The following is a 21,541-nucleotide window of genomic DNA, read 5'->3' as shown; positions in this document are numbered from 1 at the left end:
AAACCTGTAATATTTCAATTTTAGATGTGTTTTTTCTTCCTTCCTCTGGTAGCAGAGCGAGTTCGGCCTCCTGCCAAGTGGTAGGATGTAACTGAAAAGACTTGCACAAGATGGTACGTAGGCGGTGGTGGAGATGGTGTGTGTGTGTGATATCACAATATCCAAGCATGCCATAGCTATAGGTTGTGTGTGTGTGTGTGTGTGTGTGTGTGTGTGTGTGTGTGTGTGTGACGCAAAGAAAGTGACACCCACTGGATCAGACCTGATTTCTAAGCGAGAGCCCCCTGCTGAGAGCCACATGCCTAATGCCTTCCTGAAATAGTGAGTCAAAATAAGGAAAATAGATACTGTGGCACTGAAATGTTGCCATAAACGAGGAGTAGAGACAAAAAAATATGCCAGCAATGTAATTTGATAACATTTTGTACCAAGATGATTGTGAAATTTTCTGTGTCAATTTCATTGTTGGTGCATTAAACATTGATGTGAAAATCTGCACCAGTTATGCAAAGCAGGATGGCATAAACTCAAAGGCCTCCAACAAAGAAGTGCAAGAACGAAATAGAATAGTATCAGAATAATAACACACTAATAAACTCTGGTAGAGGGCGGCTGATTGGAAAATGCCTGTATACTGTGTGTGTGTGTGTGTGTGTGTGTGTGTGTGTGTGTGTGTGTGTGTGTGTGTGTGTGTGTGTGTGTGTGTGTGTATGTGTGTGTGTACCTCTGTGTGGTTGGGATGGGCCAGGTAGATGGCGCTACGTTGGCAGGCGTCATCCAAACAGACAGGGAGGAGGTGGTCCTGGTAGCCATCACCATCTGCCAGAAACAGACGCGGAATTAGACCGACATGTCACAATGTTGGATTGACCCAGCGGGTAAGTTGGTGATTTTTCGGAAACTATGCTATTTTAATACTTCTGCACATAACAAAACCTCTGATTGGTACCTGAGGTGCATTTTGATCAGAGAACAATTGCAGAGAATTCTGTTGTTATTTGTTAGTATCACATCAACAATCACATCCAAGGAGCCTGTGGGGGTAATTCATAAAAACGCCCGCTAACTACACAGCAACACACTAAATATGTGCTACAGTAATTGATGGTTCCCTGATGTTTAATACCATTATGGACATGCTGTTGTATTGGGGGTACACCAAGTTGAAAAAAATGAAAATCAGCATGTTAACAAGCTGCTACACAATCTTTATTTTGCAAAAGTGTGATAAGTGTGTGTGAGAGAGACAGAGCGATGAAATTAATGCTTGAAGAAGAGGCACAGTGCTACTAGAATGTGTTTGAGATGAAAACATTACATTTAAATACACAGATTGATCACTGAGTTGGGTTAGATGTCTTTTTTTTATTAATCCCTAACAGATGTGAGCCTAATGCAGTTTTCACATAGATTTGATTTCATATTGATTAAATTTACAATTAAGAGTGAACAAAGTTGTGATGGTGTGTTTTATGTATTGCTTCTTTAACATGTGATAAATGAGTAAATACCTCAGCAACACCAGTTTTACACATTTTTCCATTTTTGTCTATATATGCCTTCAATAAGGTCAGATTCACTCTTAATTTATTATTATCGTGCTGTCTTGCAAGATTAAGCTCACGTACACACAGAGGGCAGAGCTTTCACCATCAAAACTGCTCATCTTCAACAGCATCAGGTTGGGTTTCAGATCAACAATCCCTCATTAAGTTGTATTGATCGACAAACAGCTTCACCAAGTTCAAAACATCACAAGTAGACAAAACAAGTCTTTGGTGTTTTCAAATTTTTAACTAGGTAACAAATCAAGATATGAAACCGTGGGAGTGCAGAGAAAGAGCAGAAAAAAGAAATGCTTCAATTTCTTTTTAAAGTCACTCGACAGATTCAAAGGGTAGACTAGAGTGCTGCAAATGGACAGGAAAGGCTGAGGCTGCATCCACTGAAACGCAAACACAAATAATATAATAAACAGATCTTTAATAACGTGAGCTGTGAAAATGTGGTATTTGGTATGCTGCTGGATCGAGATATCGTCATGTGGCTCATAAAAACACTAAACACGCACACTGTTCAAGGTTTGGCAAATAAGCCGACATCATGCATCAAGAGGCGAGGCGGCGGCTTCCAGTCTGCTCATCACACAGTTTATCAGAATCCTTTTCAGAGGGGCAAGTGCAACGCTCCCAAACAGATGCCGTGCCATGTGGAATGGGAAAAAACTGAATGACGCTGATGATGAATGACAGTACAAAGCGCGAGAGGAGGAGAAACTGAATCCGCACGTCGGAGCGACTGAGCAAGAGGCAGAGAAACGAAACGGAATACACTGCACGCGATAAGTCAAAGCGTCGACCATTGTCATTAAAATGTTGTTGTTGTTGTTGCATGATTTTCCCTCATTTCCTACAGCAGATGCTTATTTTGTGATATTCTAGAAGTTGATGAAAACAAACGCAAAATACAAATATTCACTGACTGACAAAAATAGTTCTCTTTCAAAACACTTGCTCGTTAAAAACCTTTCCAAACTTCTTCTCTCCCTTGCTGTAGCACTGCTGTGCACGCTGAGTGACTTTTTTGATACCGTCTCTGTATGGGCCACCTCAGAAAAGTGCCTCGCTCTGTTCTGACAACTGGAAGTATCAGGCCTAAGCTGATGGCCAGGCAGCCGTGCGTTCAGCTCGTACTCTGTAAGGGTGTGAATTCCTGCGATACACGTTGAATTACAAGCTTACATATCATGACTCATCAACAACGACACTTCCGGGGATGCATTTCCATTGGTGTGAAAGCCAGGTTTCGCATTTATGGCAAATGTCCACCACATACTGCTGTATTATACGTGTAAATTGAGGGAAAAGAAGAAGAATGTGGTCAATTATAAATTATAAATTAAGGCGATGCTTCACAGTTAAGCCAGAGAAAAAAGAGCAAGCAGAAGGTGTGGCTTGGCATTGTGTCTCTTATACTTAATGTAATTTCCGTGACAAACACACACACTCCTTGCTACAGTATGTCTCACCAGTCCTCTCCTCTATGAACACCATCTTTAATCTATTCACCCATCTCGCTTTCATTTCGTTCTGCTCTCATTCACCCATCTCCTCTCTTCTGTCACTTATCCCCTCACTCTCTCCGTCCCATTCTCTCTATCTCTCCATCTGCATGTCTGTCAGTCTCTTCTCGCACTCTTTTGTTCCCTCTATTACTTTCTCTTCAATCTTAATGCTTTCTCAGTTCACCTCCCCTCCTCTTCATTCACCTTGCCTCCCTCCTTTCCCCTTTTCATCTTTCCCTCCTGCTGACGATGCGTGGTGTGATGGAGATTGGCTCAGAGAGGTGCAGAGGGAGGAAACTGTTAAAACGGGGATGGCAGGGGGGGGAAAGAGGAGATGCCTAGAAAGGACAGGACAGGGTAAAGGGGGGGAAACCAGAGAAGAGATCAGGGAAAGACAACAGCAGACAGGCTGAGAGAGAAAAAGAGAGATAGAGAGAATATGCAAAGTCTAGGCTGATATGCTGTGTTGCACAACTGGCATTCATAGACCACAGCACACCACCAATAATGATGCAAATTATACAATTCACATGCACAATCACACAGGACGGGCCCTATGATTTGCTATGTGTGTGTGATTGTTCCTGTGTGTGTGTGTCAGTGTGACACAGGTCTTGTCCTTGGCGAAGACAACGAGTAAGCTTAAATTTGTACTCCTACTATCTTAATGGAAGAATGCACAATTTCGTTTCAGTTTAGTTCCATTTGAGGTTAATGGAAAAAAATATGCAAGGGGTTTGCAGATATACATTGCATTTGTCAAAGAGGAAAAACAAGACCAAATTAAGCGCTTCTGTGTTTACTCTGCACATGCTTTTTTTATGCTGCATCTAACTTTCCACCTGGACTTTTCAAATTACTTAATATTGAAAATAAACACTGCAAATGGACACGAATGCGCAATGGGCCCCCCAAACTCTCAATGTTCTTACAGCTGCCTTACACCATCCTCTACCACAGAATACTTTCACCTTATATAGGAAAGGTTGACATCCTACATCAATAATAAAAACAACAGCAATATAATTCTCTCGCTACACACTCCTTCCTCCATGTTGAGTTGTTATTCTTTCATCTGCTAGTTTTAAAGGTGTTACTACCTCCCTCACATCATACAGGGAGGACTGATCAATCGGTCTCATAACAACTGCTGTATGTTGCATCGAGCATTTTCTTTTTTTAGATGAAACCAAACTTTGCATGTCACAGAGAAGATTGACTGATGGTGTACTGCAAATATTGATCCTCGATGAGCTGCAGCAGAAGTGCAAATATGGTTTAAAGATTGCAGGAGCGGTGTACATATATAATCTACTGCAGCATACATTTTCATGGCCAATAACGAACCCAAAGTGCAATACCTTCATTTCCCATCCAATACACTACACTGGGAACATGTGACATTGTTAAAAAATGCAAATTAATTCAAAATAAAGTGTTAATTAATGCGTAGATAGTTGTGGGTGGGTTCTTCTAAATGAGAGCACTTATGCATAATCGCTGTGCAGCAGATATTGGAACAAGAAAGAGATTTTTACTTTCATTGAAGGACACTTTTATCGGCGATGTACTTTGCGATTAGCATTAAATTGCATATTAAAATGTGCAAATTATTATCTGAACCAGGAAACTGAAACTGTAAACTCAGGAGATTTTACCATTTGCATTTGGACTGATTTATTTTGAACTTTGAGGGATTATCACAAACTGGTACTATATTACAACATGTTTATTTTCCACGTCAACACATTTAGTCTTCACTACCCTACTCTGGTCTAGTTGAATGTCTTGAGGTTGCAAACGTGAATATGCCGCATGCTGTCGTGTGATATTGTGGAACATCAGAGTGCCTGTCACTTTTAAAAGGCTCTGCTTTGTACAAGTACACACAACTGCAGGTGTCTGGGACGCTAGAGAAAGTGATGGAGAATGCGAGACTAAAAAACAAAAGGAAGAAAGAAAGAAGCAAGAAAAAAGCCAAATAGAAAATCTGGAGACACCACAAGACAGGCGGGAGAGCGATAAAGAGTTACAAAGGGAAACGGCGGTTGAGGAGACCGAGGCAGACAGAAAAGGAGAGGCGGTGAGGTTGGGATGTAACACAATATAATAAGATGAGTGGAGAAAGAATGCCTGGAGGGAGAGCAGAGAGAGAGAAATAGGCTGTCCTGTTAACATGCTGACTTACCACACACACACACACACACACACACACACACACACACACACACACACACACACACACACACACACACACACACACACAGACAGAGGATGACAGCCTTCCAGTTTTAAATATCACTCGCAAACACATTCCCCTCTCTCCGTATGAAAAATCTCCCTATCTGTGAAAGCTGCTGGTCTCGGAGCAGCACCGCACCCCTCCCTCCTCCATCTTTCCCACAGTGAAGATGGGTGACACACTTGGTTGTGGGACTTCGTTGTGCTTTACCTAATGATGAATTATGCATCGGCCGCTGTCACTTTGAAAAATGCAATTACCTCAGTGATAAGGCAGATGGGCCTGTTTTGTCTGGCATATGCTGTGCATCTATTAAGGGTCTAGAGCTGGAAACAGGACTCCTAACACACAAACATGAGCGTGTGGACAGACACTGTCACACCACATATATAAGGCAATGTGCAGCGGCCATGAAAGCTACTCATACTTATTTCAACAACTGGTAAAACACTCATACAGTAGAAACACCGTAGTTGAAATGTGATGATTGCAGCGTGGTTGATGTTGTGTATATGTGTTCAGCAGGAAGGTCGCATCTGCATCTGTGACGAAACTGGCAAGAGTACAAGAGAGAAGAGAAAGGGAGGGGTGCTCATTCTGAAAAAAGCTTCTTTTTGGCACCAATATTTCCTTCTGCTACTCACTGGAAGGAACGCTTTTCATATCAAATCTGTAAATAACATTTCGTTTGATTATAATCCAATGCATGTCATTTGTTATATTACTAAAATGTAAAATGGCAGAGCATTATACTACCGACTGATTCAAATAAACAAAAACACCTAACTTTAACAGGAACGTGTTTTCATAAGCCGAGGTGAGAGTGCTTCACCGACAGAATGCATTAATGAAGCATGAGAACTTAAATGACTGATAACTTCAAATCGTAGATGAATGTGTCACTATGCCACATTTATCATGATTCTGTGATAAAGAAGAACCTAAATACAAAGCCAGACAACCGTACATAGAGTACGGTGCAGTGGGAGGCGCAGACATAGACAAATACTAAGACATGGCTGGAGACAGAGAGACACAAACAGAACTTTGAGAGGGACAGGTAAGGGGGAGGAAGAGACAGACATGCGGAGAGATGTGGAGGTTCAGAGTGAGACTTGACTGCGTGATGAGAGATAATTCTCACTCCAGATCAAACACAGACAAACCACTGGGTGCTCTCTGCGCCGTTTCTTCCTCTCCGCTCCCCTTCCTTCCTTTCAGTTCTTTCATTATCCTCCCCGCCACTTTCCCCAACTCCCTCTCCACATCAACCACCAAAACAGTCCCTTTTATATTTCCGTCCTGCTTCCTATCTCGCTTTGTGTCATCTTTAAAATGTGCCATTCCGCCTCCCTCCCTCGCTACGCCTCTCCATTCTTGCTCCCTTTCATTTGCTTCCCTGCGGGCTTGCACGTTCAAGGTTGGCTCAGATGAAGCCAATATGTGCTCTTTAATTAGACAGGAGAGGCGCTTGTCAGATGGGCTCGTGGAGCGGCCACACGGAGAGAGACAAACACAGAATGATAATAATCACAACAGAAGGGACAGACAAGCTGAAGATGCACATACGGGAAGTACAAAGACAAATGAAGTAGATATTAAAGGACAGCACGGTATGATGGACACTAACAGGAATACAACAACATTCTAATGCTTGGGATGTTAAATTCTTCTCTATGGTAACATTTATGGTCATTGACTAACTAATTCATGATTTTCTTGTCCACATGGCTGAAAGGACAGATACAGCAAGACTTGACCTTGAGAAATAAGGCCTTCCACTTCATTAAAAACACTGCTTGCACATCTTGAAAATACTGTATGTGCCTAAATGGCTCATAATCTTGACTTCATGCTCTGGCTGCATTATGATCAGATCTCAAGATGTTAGTGCTGAAATTATGATGTGTATATGATCGTGGCAACCTAAGTATTGACAGGATGACCTTCAATTGTAATGTTGTAAGGCATACACTGTAGCTGTGTGTGTGTGTGTTATGTTGTATATCTCAAATAAAAAGGAAAGAACTCAGATGGCTCGAGGCTGAAGTGCATCAGTGCTGGACATGCTGAATTGAAATATTTACATTTTATGCAGGGGCGTAAGCTTTCTTTCAATTCTTCCTGTGTGACTTGTCAGAGCCAATCCCCTCTGGTGCAAACTAGGTTCCTGATTCAGTGCGGTTGAGGTTCCTACAAACTTTAATGCAATTCCTAATGGAGCAAAGCATCATCACACTGTTGTACTGGACCTGCTTGGGTGCAAGTGTTATAATATGTGCTATCATCGAATTCATCACCAAGCAAACTGTCTATTTTCAGATGGATCAGTGACAGGTTACCATTCCCCCCCCTAAATATATCGAAAATGGCCTCACTCCCCTACAATCAGAAGTGTGAAAATCCTCTTTTCTCTCTTCTCGGTTCATGTTATCACCTATTAAACGACAGGTGTTACCATGAAATTTAACTGAACACTGTGTTTGATGAAGACTTGACAGCTAAGAGCAAAAGAGTCTGGTCTGGGAAATGGTGCGTGTTAACCAAATGTGTAACCCAATAACATTCTTATACGGTTTAGATGAGTAATAGGAGGAGGAGAAAGGTAAGGAGCATCAAGAGGAGAGAGGGAAAAAAAGTGACAGTCGAGGAGGGGCTGAGGTAACAGGCGGAACGAGACAAAAAAAACGTCAACAAACATTTACCGCAAGGCGCCCCTCCCTCTCTTTCTGTCTCTCTCTCTCGTCCTTCCCCCTCAATTATTATAAGCATGACCCAAAGCGGCTTTAATCCTCAGCTAACGGGGGCAACGAGCTGAACGTGACATTTTTCGAACCAACGCAGGGAGAGGAACAGATAAAAAAAAGGAATGAAAAAGTTTCTGTTGAGATAAGATTGAAAAAAGAAACAGGCAAACAACCGAACTGCCCCTGGTGATGACAAATTAAATACATAATTACACTTCACAAAACCATGTGCAGAAATCTTACAGATCATATCTCACTCCGGCTCATACATTATTACCAATTGGGGAGGCGGAAGTTTGATCACTAAATATTTGATGGACACCCCTTGCTGCTAAAGAGATTAACGAATTAATCTTGCCAATAATGGGGCGGGTTTATCAGTGTGTGGCTTTCTGTGCACACTTGTGTGTCTGGGTAATTTACAGTACCGCACGAACCCAGAGTCTAAATAATGAATAAGGCATTGAATATTATAGCGCTCATGATTTAGCTCAAACTGAGTGACACAACAGCAGGGCCTTAATCTAGGAGAAAAACGAGCGCAAGCAACATAACAACTTTTCGGAAAATGAAATTGAGTCGTTCTCTGTTGTCAAGAATAAAATAGTCCATCCTGCTTTCACGCCTACCTTGGTAATGTTCAGCGAAGATCAGAATTACATTTTTACCACAGCCTGGAACAAAGTCATACCCAGAGCAATCTGAGGAAGTACATGGGGAGTTATGTGTTTGTGTGTATACTCTAGTCTAGCAGCCCTGATGAGCAGGTTGAATGAAGAAATAAATTGTCTGCAGGAAATACGGGGCCAACAACTACATTGAGAAGCAATTGGAAGAAACGCAGACAGATTAAACATGGTCAGTCGAAAAATGAGTGAGACATAACTTCAGAACAGAACAGCTGAACAAAACTGTACTAAGGTTGAACAGCATAGACCAAGTTGCATGAAGGTCTGTAAAGTCCTCTAGAAAAGCGATACTTTAAGTGACAACAATGCAAAATTCCCATATTAGATACATCTGTATTCTGAAACCAACAGAACTAAAGTGACGCCAAGCATGAAAGCAGCCTGCTCGTGAATTCATGGCACAGCCAATGAAGATGCAGGCCCAGGCCTCCAAGGATCACCCCTGCCAGAAACAATATGGGGTGACGTTTGATGTATAAGTGATGGCTGAGCTGTGCAGGACAAAGATGACAGCAAAGCAAAGACAGCTCCTCTACAAAAATAAAACAAAGATTAGCACGTCAACATGAGACTAGTGACTCCAGACTCTGCGAGACAATTTATTAATCATTACGCAGCATGCACGTTCTTGGCTGCGAACTTTCATACTCGTGGCTGATCAAATCCACACTGTTGTCTTCTGCTGACGACTGACCAGCTGCACTACAGCAAACGAAACCGGATTTCTTGTTTGGGGCCAAAGCAGCTCAGCAGCAGATGCCGATCGAGAAAGAGGAATATTAATCATTCAGCTTCCCTCTCCAGATCATGCTAACCTTTTCATGCTAATCTATCCTCCTCCCCAATGTGAACATCTCCTCTTTCCCTCTACATAAAGTCTATTAAAAGAAGACAAAGAAGAAGAAGGCAGAGAAGGAGAGAAGAAGAAAGTGGCAGCCTGACAAAAAATGACTAGAGGCCACTTTGGGGAGGGGGGGGGACAGGCAGCAATCTGGAGATTAGGGAGCCGGCGGAGATTTACTGAGGATAAATGTAAAGCCCAGCTCAACAATGAGGACTATTGGCCAAGATTGTTTGCAGGGACAGGATTTTTTACAAAAACCCAGGCTATATTTATGACTGAATGTGTGTATCTGTGTGTTTCATGTGCACCAAGCGTGTGTTATAACTGCATGTGTACCGTATATAAGTGTGGTGTGTGTGTGTGTGTGTATACGCCTGTTTGTGTGTAGGAAAAGTCAGTAATGTGATGAGCTGAAGAGAAAATTCAAAGCCAAAAAGCCTAGACAGTCCTATTTGAAGCTGCGGAAGTTCAAATGCAGAGGAAGTTTAAAGAGGAGGAATGAATCTGCCACACACTCTCTCTCTCACACACACACACATACAGAGGTAGAGGGGAGGCATAATACCAATGATACCAAGTGTAGCTCTGACAACTTTTAGTTCACTTGGGTGTTGCTTTCATGTGGTTTTCATACATTCTCGCTGCTTACAATCTAAAGCCTCTTGGTACGTGTGTTTCAGGTATAAAGGCAGATCTCATTCAATCTCACCAAAATCGACAAAGGAGGACTGTCCGACCGTCTTGGCTGGCGGGTGCGGTGGCAGCACATCCATTTTGTGGAAGTTTCCATCCTGAGACATGGATCGTCAGATAGACAAAGAGAGAGAAAAACAGGAAGAGTGGTTAGACATAATAATAAACTGTTTGTCTGCATGCCACTGCTACCACTGTCCTGAATAAGTTACCTATGGCTGAAACAGTGAATGTGATGTGAGCGTGTGTGTGTGTGTGTGTATATATATATGTGGTGTTAAGGTGAAGTTGGAGAGGAGAGGTTCAGCCATGCATTCTTGCTCTGGATTGCTATGGTGCAGCGCTTTCGTTCACTGTGTCCTTAATGGACCATGGAGTGGCGACCATAAAGCCTCTGCGTGTGTGTGTGTGTGTATGTGTATACATAAACTGCAGAGTCTTTACAAATATATGTGCATACATTTTTCAGAAGGTGCTTTAACTCCACAGCTGTCAGCTTCTAAACAACTCAATCAGTGTTGGAAAGATGCTGGTGAAAAACTAATTTATGGTAAATATAATTTGCAGTCATTATGCATTCTTACACACTGCCAAAAATATGACAAAGTTTAAATGTCAACATTTACTACGAGAATGTTATTTTTTGCGGGTCGAAAATGTGACAAAGTAATGATTAAATAGCTGGTGACTCATTATTTTGACAACTATTTTAAGATGTGGTAGCACCCATATAAGGAGTTTATAGATAGTGTATGATAGCTCCTTTAGATGTATATACAGTATGTTGATGAAATCAGGTTACTGGTAACCAGGTTTCAGCCTTAACGTCATTCTACAGCAATTTTACAAAATGTAATGATTTTCAGGCCATTTACTCGCAAACTAGTTCACTGTCATTGTTTCTTTGTTGTGCAGATGTTCTGGAGATACTTACCTGTAGTTCATTTGAATGGACCCTTATGGATCTTTGTGCTAAACGTGTTAAAAACCCTCAAAAAGCTATTCAACATGAAGCTTACATGCCTAGTTTCCCCACAAACGTGTTCATCAAAATGTTTTCCTGTAACAATTTATCCTGAAAGATCTGTATTTTGAATGTGAAGGGGCTGGGAGTATGTTGCTGAGACAAACAGCACATGCAGGGCGTTGAAGCGTTTACAAAGCACTACCATTATTACAGCATCTTTTGAATCCGGAGAGTATGCTTAGCTTTTATTGTGTTAATCATAATCTCTATCTTTGCACTGTGAAGGTTCCAGAAGGATCAATTCAACACCACAGATCTCCAAATATCTGTCAGGTTTATAAATATCACCTTACATAACAATTATGTTTGAGGTTAAGTTTTCTATTGAAGTGCTATGTGCTTCCATTCAGCATCAGTTTGAGCAGGTGCATTCAACCGAGGCAACACTAACATGCAGCATCAGTAAAGAGAAAGATGTTCAAGAATCAAGTACAGGTATTGGCCACAAAGAGAGCTCTACAAAATCAACATACCAATGGGCATAAATGACATTTAGAGTATCTCTCTCCCAACTCATTCATTGACAAATGTACAAAGCTTTTCTTAGTTTTAATAGTTTGCTGGCTGTAGTTTGAATGTAATGTTGGGTGTAGTTCAATGACATTATAAAGGAAGACTCCAATGACTTGAAGCTTGACGACCAAATGTCAAACAATAAACTCTTCAGCAAAAAAGACGCTGCCTTGCAAATGAGACAGAGTCATTGTTTGCAAATATCAGGGTTGCTCAAGCGGCACCGAAAAGGAAATAACAAAAAGAAATTCCATTGCAGTAAGAAGTCATAAACTGTTCTCATGATTGAGTTTGAGTTTTATATATTTAATAGTTTATTTATTAGGGATTTTACTGAACCAGATGATAGCTTGTAATAATTGACATCTGCAGTCCCTTGGGCAGGAGAGGGTGTAAATAAATTAAAATAGGTGAGACCTCTTAGTAAACAGGGAATTAAAGAGATAATATCCTGATGGAGAGACACAGCATCATAATATGACAGGGGAATAACATCTGCAGAGAAGATTACTGTGCTGCTGATCTCTTTCAAACCAGCACAATTATATCCAAAGCCTGTAACTGCTCTCACTTGCAGATGCAAATACGCACAGACTTAAACACACGAAGCATCTGCACATGTGGATAGAGGGTGTTAGGTCGTCTGTGTGCGGTGAGGAAGTCATCTTGTGAGATCTGTGTGGTGGACTAGTGCTGTCTGCCTGATTGCAAAATGTCATAATGATTAAATGATTGGGAGTGTGTGTGTGTGTGTGTGTGTGTCTGTGTCAGTGTGACTGTTGTACAGTTGATTGATGTGTGAAGATGAAAGGATTACAGGTCTTATTACTTGTCCCATCTGTTCAAATCACTTTCAACACATACACAGTTATCGCTCTCTCTATCTCTCTGTCTTTCTCACACACACACACACACACACACACACACACACACACACACACACACACACACACACACACACACACACACACACACACACACACACACACACACACACACACACACACACACACACACACACACACACACACACACACACACACACACGAATGATGTCTGCAGGAGCAAGGCAAACCTATACACTTTAAAAACTTTTCTAGGTTCTAGAAGGAGGGAAGAGCTGCTGTGTCCCATGAAACAGTGACAGCATTAATGGCAGAGAGATGGAGCAGACAGCATCTATCCCGTAGCAAAAAAACTACAGCGATCACTTAACTCTTCCTGGGATTTGAAGGGGACAGTAAAGTGAAACAAAGTGGTTTAGAACCGACAAAAACCCTGATAGCAGGATCCACAATATGTGAAGGTTGGTGCAGTGAATGAAATCAGGTCTTGTGAACAGTGGGATTAAAGCAAATAAAGGAACATGTTATTACATCAGCAGGCTTCAAGGGAATTCAGAGAAGTGAAAACAAAACTGGGTACGCAGTGAATTCCTATTTAACAGGCTGTTCTACTACCCATGACCCATATCTCTTAGAGTAGCTGTTTATAAGACAGACACAACTCGTCCCAACCCAGAGCATGAGAAATGCTTGAAAATGCAGGTAGCAAATCCTCTTGAGGTAAAATGGAGGTCGTTTTTGGGGAAAGGTTGTTCCTATATCAGATTCCTTCAGTGCGAGGCGATACAGAGATGATATTTTCTCTCAGAGCACTTCAATTCTTAATTTCTACCAGGATGTAATGGAAATTTACGCAAATTTATTCAAACAAAAGTTGAATTCTAGCTGCAGTGGTCCGTCGGCTGGTCAGTTTCAACATAATCTTAACAATCAAGAATTACTATCACTGTTGTCATAGCTACAACAATAGAAACTGGCCCAGATCAATAGGTATACACAGCAAAATATCTCCAAACACACATAACTTGCATTTGCATTTTGGATCCCATTTAATTATTTTTGTAAAATCTGCTCATTGCTGATTTAAACACTACAACAAAAGAGTTGCAGAGTAGGAGGGAAACATCTGCTTTGGTAAGGACGATGGCACGTTTGCTTCATGTTACAGTGGGACAATTCCAACAGCTAAGTGAATTCCGGGTACTCGGCAGTAAAACGATCCTGAGAATCACGAGGTCAGACAATAGACCCTGGGATTACAAACTTATTAAAGATATTCAATAAATGGTTCTGGCAAGTAATATCTGTGAAGAAATCTATTTCAGATGTTTTTCCCCTTAGGGAGAAAGGTGTACTTAAGTTGGCTTAATAAGCACCGCATCATGTGCATATTATGCTTTAAAGCCTGGAGGGTTGCATATGTAATGTTAATGACAATGCCAAATTAGCATGAAATGAGCAGTTCTGAAGGTGGTCATTTGAATATAAATCGTAGACAAAAACAGAAAACAATAACATTCCCACAGCATCGCTCATTTGAGTGCTGAAGGAGGCAAAGCAAGCGCCGTGTTAAACCCATGTTCAAATGCACAAATTGGACCACTTGGACCTGTGTGCTTGGCGCATCTCTCACAAAATCAACTTGCTATAGAAACTCCAAAATGAAAGTTTCTGGGATGCAGTGGAAGAGGTTGATCTGAAATTTTGCATTTCTTTGCATAAAAACCTGAGAAATGAAGACAGGGAGGTGGTGGGAGAGAGACAGAGAAAGAGAGAGAGAGAGTTTGAATGTAGGGAACAATATACTGATCTCAAGCCTCCTCTTATCAGTGTTATGTGTGACCAGAGGTGTGAATATAAAGAGCGCTAAATATTTTGGGGAAAAAAGCAGCTTACCTCTCATTGCTGGACTAAATTATTATACCATATTAATATGATCACATTAAAGATATAACCTTTAAGAGCCCTTACTCTACTGGCTGACCAGTGAAAACACCTTTTGACTGCTTTTTCACAAGTCCTTGTTTCGCCTCCACACAGCGACTGCCTGCTTTTGTGTAATCGCAGGAAAACAGAGGAAGGGGAGGTGGTGGGGGGTGGAAGGAGGCTTAAGGGAGAGGCGAAAAAAAAAAAGACTGGAAAGTAATTAAAAGTGAGTGCTGGAAAAAGAGGAGGAGTGTGCTGGTCTGTGACTGATGATTGCAGCGGCATTGAACCGAGGGCCGCTGTGGGATTAAGAGGGGTCTTGTGCTCTGGGGATGTTGGGCAATGGCTCTGTTGTGTGTTTTAGTACATATCTCAGTAAATGTAGGGATGAGAAAGAAAGGAGTAGAGGGAAAGAGTCTAAAAAGGTCTGAAGGAGGAATGACAAAGCCAAATCATTAAATTTCTGTGATTTTGCGCCTCATTTATTACTCCACACTCAATTGAAACCTCATTTAAAAGGGCCCACTTCACCTACAAAACTTTAAGTATTAATTCAAGAAACCAAGCAAAACAACTAAAGGTTTCAGAATGTCTGGATTCACGGTTGGGTTGAAATGATCAATCGAATTTTAAATGAGCAAAGAACCATTCAAATTCTTGTTCTATACATTCTTTTACCAGTTCAATCTTAGGTGTGAATTCTCTTGAAAACCTTTGGGAAGTTCTCTCTCTGCATTCTTTCATCTGATCACCATTCCTACCACCCCTCGCCTATCCTACTGGTCACCGAGCAAAGCAGGGTTCATTTGCTCCGATTCTCTCTCCGCTTGGTCTCTCTCTCCTCACAGATATTCCGCCTCTGCCAAATCCTTCAATCTCGTCTCCTTCCTCGCCTCCTCTCCTCTCTCCCTTCTTTACCCCTCGTCTGTGATAAGATACCAGTGTGCGACTTGTGCCTCGACCGGCTGAATTTCAAACAGGAGCCTTTCCACAAAACCTCAGAGCCCTGGTCTCTCCTCTCTGCCTTCCTAGAATATTAACTACCCCGGCAGCGATGCCAACAATCTCACCGCCGCACAAAAACCCACCAAAGCCTCGCGGATCCGTAAGCAATGCAACAAACGAAACAGATGGGTGAGTGTGAAGTCACCTTTTTGATGACTGGCTAATAATTAGTGAAGAGGATTAGTGGAGTGTGAGGCCTGACCTGTGGCTGCGCTTCAAAGCTCCAAGGTGGCTAAGGTCTGTCAAGCCTCCAAGCACAATCATGACTAGGGAATACAGAGAGTGTTCACAGTGGAGGTGCTCAGCTTTTAAAGTGATAAGAGAGACAATTTTACAAGATGTAATGCTTTTTCGGTAAAATTACATCCGAAATTGGCCAATTCCCCCGTGCTATTTCCTCAACAGTGCAAAGATAGAAGTCATGCTCCATATAAGAGGTAAACATACATTATCTTCTAGACTCCCAAATAGAACTCTGCTTTGCTATAAAGGTGGTAACACCTCATAAATGTATCTCAGACACATTCTCTCCATCCACTGCGCTTGTATAAGGAGGCACCTGGATATTAATCTCGGATAGCAATTCATGGAAAAAATACAGAAAATGTGTTTGAATGTGATGTCTGTCTCATTGTGCGGGTCAGATAAACATATTTAGTCCAAACAGAACATTAATTGATTCCTAACAAAACTCCAAATATTAATTTGTTTTTCTCCATTGGTGGTACATTTTGTATTACTGTCAAATTTACTTTGGCTCAACCTCAACCTCCAGCATAGAGCACCTTTGTTACATGATTGAAGCTGAACAAGGAGCAGATAATGGTGACAAAACGCCTGACGTGTAAATGAATGAAACTACCTCATTGTAAGACCGTGTGGTTACCAGAGAGTGATCATGTTTTCTATTACCCAGGTACAGAGGAGTAAAGTGTCTCACTTCTAAGCACCCTGAATGAATTGGACTCTGGAGAGGAGCAGACTGGTAGAAAATAGTGCAAAGGCCAGTAGAGAGGACAGTCAGAAGAGAGAGAAACCCGAAGCTAACAGATGTTCAAATGAGGCTAATTACCTTGCTGATCCACGTCTCAAACATGGGCCCTTCAGTTGTCAGGAACAAATCTGGAGTGATGGGGACAAGGACACAGAGAAGAGACAGGTTATAAAAATGATGAAATATACTGGCCCACGTGGCAATCAAGGCTGTGTGGACCAGTACAATGTAGTACAAGAGAGACAGCATTTTGGGTAATCATCATTCATTGCATTTATAGCAATTTGTGCTTTGAGCTCAACAAAGGAAACAAGCACTGCAGTTACCGTGCAGGTCTGATGAAAAATTAATGGATAAAAACCACAACTGCTTACAGCAATAATGGTAAATGGACTGTACTTATACTGCGCTTTTATCCAAAGTGCTTTAGAATGACCTCACATTCACGCATTCATACACGGATGGCAGGGGCATACCATGCAGGGTGCCAACCTGCACATTGGGGGCAGTTAGGCGTTTAGTGTCTTGCTCAAAACACTTCAACAGCTTCCTTAGGAGGAGGCCAGAATTAAACCAGGAACCTTCCAATCCCTAGATGACCGCTCTGCAATCTCGAGCCATGCCGGCCATTGAATGAACTTTAAATGCCACGCTGCTTCTGTGCTCCTCACATGATTGCACAACATGATTTTGATAAACCACAGAAGAAAAGAAAAGAAAAAAATAGAAGAAAACATTGGGAATTACCACTGCGACAAGAAGTAGCATCATCATACCCCATTGTTTTTAGTTATAAGTATCATGCAATGGATGACCTGTAAATACCAAAAGCACTAAGTGTGAGGTCCCTTAAACATCTTCAGGTTTGGTCAGGCTTGGATGTGCCCTGACCTTTTTCTTTAACTCAGCATTCACAAGCTGTGATTGTTCAGTGTACAGGGGCCGTGTTGAAGCAGAGGAAGACAGGTGAAAGGGAAAAAAAAAAAAGAGTGAAGGGATCTCCCGCTTAAAGCAACAGGATTTACCCGGATTTCCAGAGGCTTCATCCCCTGGAAATGCCTCTAGCTTGCTGTATTGGAATCCTATAACCTGTACTGGACTCATATACCTTGCTGCTGAAGCTTAGGCAACAGCTTGGACTTGCCACTTTCATCATCGTGTTCTCTGGCCTGCAGTTCTTCCCCAGTAATTGGACATGAAATAAATATTGCTATTGATCTGCCTTTGAGTCTAGCGTCACTCCATGTGTCGTCGTGCTCTGAATGGAGCAATAATGATCAGAATAAAGGTTAAGTGGAGTGAGAATCCTACATCACATATTTAAACCAATACACAGCAGCTGCCACTGCAGCTGGTGGCAAAGCTAAAATGCTGCAGCCTGGGTCCTCACAAAACTGAACACATAAATAATACTTAAAAAAAAGCAATGTATAAATGAAATACTCTTGTGTCAAACACTGCTTTGAAAGCAAACCCTCCCTCTCTTAGCAGATCAATCTCAGCCTGCCCTTATACTCTCACAGATTGATATGTTATCCAAGGATTCCACAGCAGTCATCCCCAGAGGCAAGAATCCGCTGGGGTGGAAGAGCTTTCAGGAACAACCTACTCGCTTATTTGAGGAACACACACGCGCACACCAACAAGTACACATATGCACAGACAGAATACACGTTCTTAGTCATATTTAAGATTCAAATGCAAAGATGAATCTTGTTTAAAATCAGTTGAGGTGTAACAATTTTACTTCTCAACGTTTAGTTTTCTGGATTTATAGACGTCTTGCACCCAAAGACTTACGTTGCCTCTCACCAATGAAAAGAGGCCAACAAATTTGTGCATATATTACCTTTATATGCAGAAACACAGCGCAGGATACACTCAATAATTTGTATGCTGGGTGACTGTGTGTGCCAGTGCTTCTGTCTATTAGTCACACCGGGCGGCGTGCTGATGAGCTTGGTTAATCAGCCAATCAGGCCTCTTAGACAGAATCCAGCGGTGATTGGCTGATTAAGTGCAATTGTGGTGTGTCAGTGAGAGAGGCATGGGGTAGAGAAGAGCAGAGAGATGCGAGGAGAGGATCTTCATCCTGAAAACACTTAACATTTTCACTGTGGGGCACTTCCTCGCTTCACTCTACTCTTGTTTTTCCATCCAACTTCACCTCTCCGCCAAACTCTTCACTCTTGTGTCACCTCATGCTAGACCGACTTGAAACTTTGCTGCAGTTCTCACGACTTAAAGCCCGTCAGGCAATACATTGAGGGTGAAAGCTGATGAAAGTGGAAAATATCACATCATTGTGTCATCGTGCCCTTGAGCAAGATATTAAACTTGTGTTGTAAAAGTCTGCGCTCTCCTCAGGGACACACACCTCACCTTGCTCCCTGATCTGTCCTGAGAGGAAATGCATTTGATTCGTCTACATGCAGTATGTCAGAGGGAATATGCACAGACAGAAAAAAACATTTGGCCTGTATAAACTCAGCAATAAGGTAATATTAATCTCATTTTTCTGACATTACCCTCTTAAGTGCATCGTCCTCCTTCTCCACTCTCCTTTTCCTTATTCACCGTCCCTGCCAGGCAGCTGAGAGCACTAAAAACTATTGTACGCGGTCTCATAAAGTGCTGCTAGCTGGCAATATAAACCTAACTGCTGCCACCATTACTCACTTTAACACACTTTTATTGTTTCAGAGATTTTAACTGGCCCTCTGAGGGCCTTTTGAAGGCTCATTCAAGTTAAAAGAGACATTAAAAAGAGAAATTGAATAAAATACAAAAGGAATCGGGGAGAGGGACAGAATCAGAAAAAAATCACAACATTTTTTCACAACATCTCTTTTGTAGTGAAAAGTCGTTTATAATGGGGGAAATATTATAGTTTCTGCTACTTTGGTAGTTTTATTAACAGACTAGATTAGATCAGAATTGAAGAACATAAATAATACTGATAAAAAATGGGAATGAAGGAGCCAGGGAAGCCTCCACTGTTATCTGTATGGTTTCATCTACATGAGCTTGGTTTGTCTAGTAAAGCTGCTATTTTTTCAGGAGGCTTTGTCAAATATTGAGATTTATTTATCACCTTACAAGCATCCTACAGTCATCCTAATCAAAAGGGTTCATTGACAACACCAATCTGGCATTCTGCAAACACACTGAAAGCCTTAAAGTAATGGAGCTGTCATACACCAACTCCCAGCAAAGACGCATACATAATGGAGGTATGCAAATGTGTTAGTGCGTGGGATGGTGGGGTTACATAACGCCAATAACTAACAAGGAATTCAGGGCTCTTAGAGGTATGTCATCTTTCATGTTGCAGGATGATTAGACATGCTTTGAAGCTTAGAGTAGCACACCTAGGGCCAGATTTTCGAAAGGTTTTGCGGTGCTTTTAAGACGGACAAATGCCGTTCGTCCATATTAACTTAAGTGACACACTGGGGGTTTGCGCTGGTAAAGAGAGAGAAAAGCCGGGTTTGGGTTAATGCATATGCATTTTAGGGCATGCAGATGTGATGGTGCACAAAAACGGGAACAGAGAATGGAAATGTATGTTTTTGCGTCGCTACGGCTAAATTATCATTGCTGGTCACCGCAGTGGCACAGGAAATTGGCATCTATTCTATCGTCTTCGTTAACTTCTTTGCATCCCTAAATTGTAGGCGTGGTGGCGACTGTCATATTCAGGGGAGACGTCATCAGCAGGGGAGAGTGTATCTGAATAGAATAACACTTTTTGGCACGTCAGGGGAGAAGGTGAGGGTGAAGTCATGCTACACCCATTGATACACACTCTCATACACTGAGGGTAGGGGCATGCCATGCAAGGCACCAACCTGCAAATCAGGGGCAGTTGGGGTTCTGTTCATCCCTAGATGACTGCTCTACCTTCCAGAGCAACGCTACTACCTCATATCAATATTTCCAAACCATGACGCCCTTTTACATTGCTCTCCTGACAGAAGCAAGAAGCGTCTTGAATACTGGCAATATAATTAGTAAATCAGACCCAGAGAGGAGTAAAAGATGCTCTAGGTATCACAAAAAAAACACAAGACAAGAGAGATTAACCGCTTCTTAATACTAAGGCTATCCAGTTTTGGAGGCATCTGTAAAGACAAAACAAAGCACTAGAAGCAGAGGCGTGCTAATCCTTTAATTGCTAAAGAGGCAAACTGTAATCACTTGATTATTTCTTCTGCGTTCCACTTGTCTTGCACACCATTTTCATATTTGTCGGTTTTGTTAAATTCTCTCTTGAATTAGAAATGGCACTTTTTAAAAAGCTCATTGTCTCACCCACAGGAGTGAGCACATGTAGAGCTGCCTGATGAGCGCTCACCCCCACACTGACGAGCTTGACTTACATTCAATATCCACATCTATGAGTTTCTTTGTCATTGGACTGTGATCTTACCAGTCACCCACAATCAGTCAGTGCTTTCATACTAACAGAATAATTGCAAGTGTTTCTGTTGCTAATAACTGGTTGTTGGGAGCAGTGAGCATGTTTATTGAAACAAACAGTACAAGGTGCACTTTGGCACAAACCTGAGTGCTGCGCAGCTGGTGAACATCGTCTATCTATGCTGTTTCTGTTGAGATAAATTCAGCCTGCTGCAGCAAGGATGATTAGCTTTATTCCATTAGGACACAGATGAGCATGTTATCAACTGCTAAAGCTGGTGAGCCGCCTACCATACAACAATCATGAATATATAGTTTGTTATTTAAAAACTATAAAGGTATTCTGGACAACGCCAGGGGTGTTAAAAGAAATGGCACCATGCTGGGTTATTGGCGTTGAAGTACAGAAAATTAATAAACTAAGATGGGTCCAAAGGCCAGCACAGTTTACAGCGCAGAGACTTAAGAATTGCACTTCATTTGTGAAACCACGTCCTCCCTCACAGAGCGTAGGAGGATCTGCAATAAAA

The 21,541-nt window shown here is 41.8% G+C and overlaps 1 protein-coding gene across 1 annotated transcript in view; it reads right to left on the bottom strand.

Moving 5' to 3' along the window:
• itfg1 (integrin alpha FG-GAP repeat containing 1) overlaps positions 1–21,541 on the bottom strand; it is a 104,385-nt gene that overhangs the window by 67,676 nt on the left and 15,168 nt on the right. The window contains exons 7-9 of the mRNA XM_076155958.1: positions 16,668–16,717; positions 10,296–10,377; positions 725–819 (exon numbers count right to left, since the gene is read on the bottom strand). Coding sequence (XP_076012073.1) covers positions 725–819; positions 10,296–10,377; positions 16,668–16,717 — 227 coding nt within the window. The remainder of the gene's footprint in view (positions 1–724; positions 820–10,295; positions 10,378–16,667; positions 16,718–21,541) is intronic.

This window comes from Genypterus blacodes, unplaced genomic scaffold (genome assembly GCF_046128005.1).
Source record: "Genypterus blacodes isolate CSIRO-AG114 ecotype Tasmania unplaced genomic scaffold, CSIRO-AGI_Gbla_v1 ptg000067l_1, whole genome shotgun sequence".
Taxonomy (NCBI): domain Eukaryota; kingdom Metazoa; phylum Chordata; class Actinopteri; order Ophidiiformes; family Ophidiidae; genus Genypterus; species Genypterus blacodes.
Note: the sequence above shows the minus strand (reverse complement) of the source record. Positions and strands in the feature narration are given on the sequence as shown.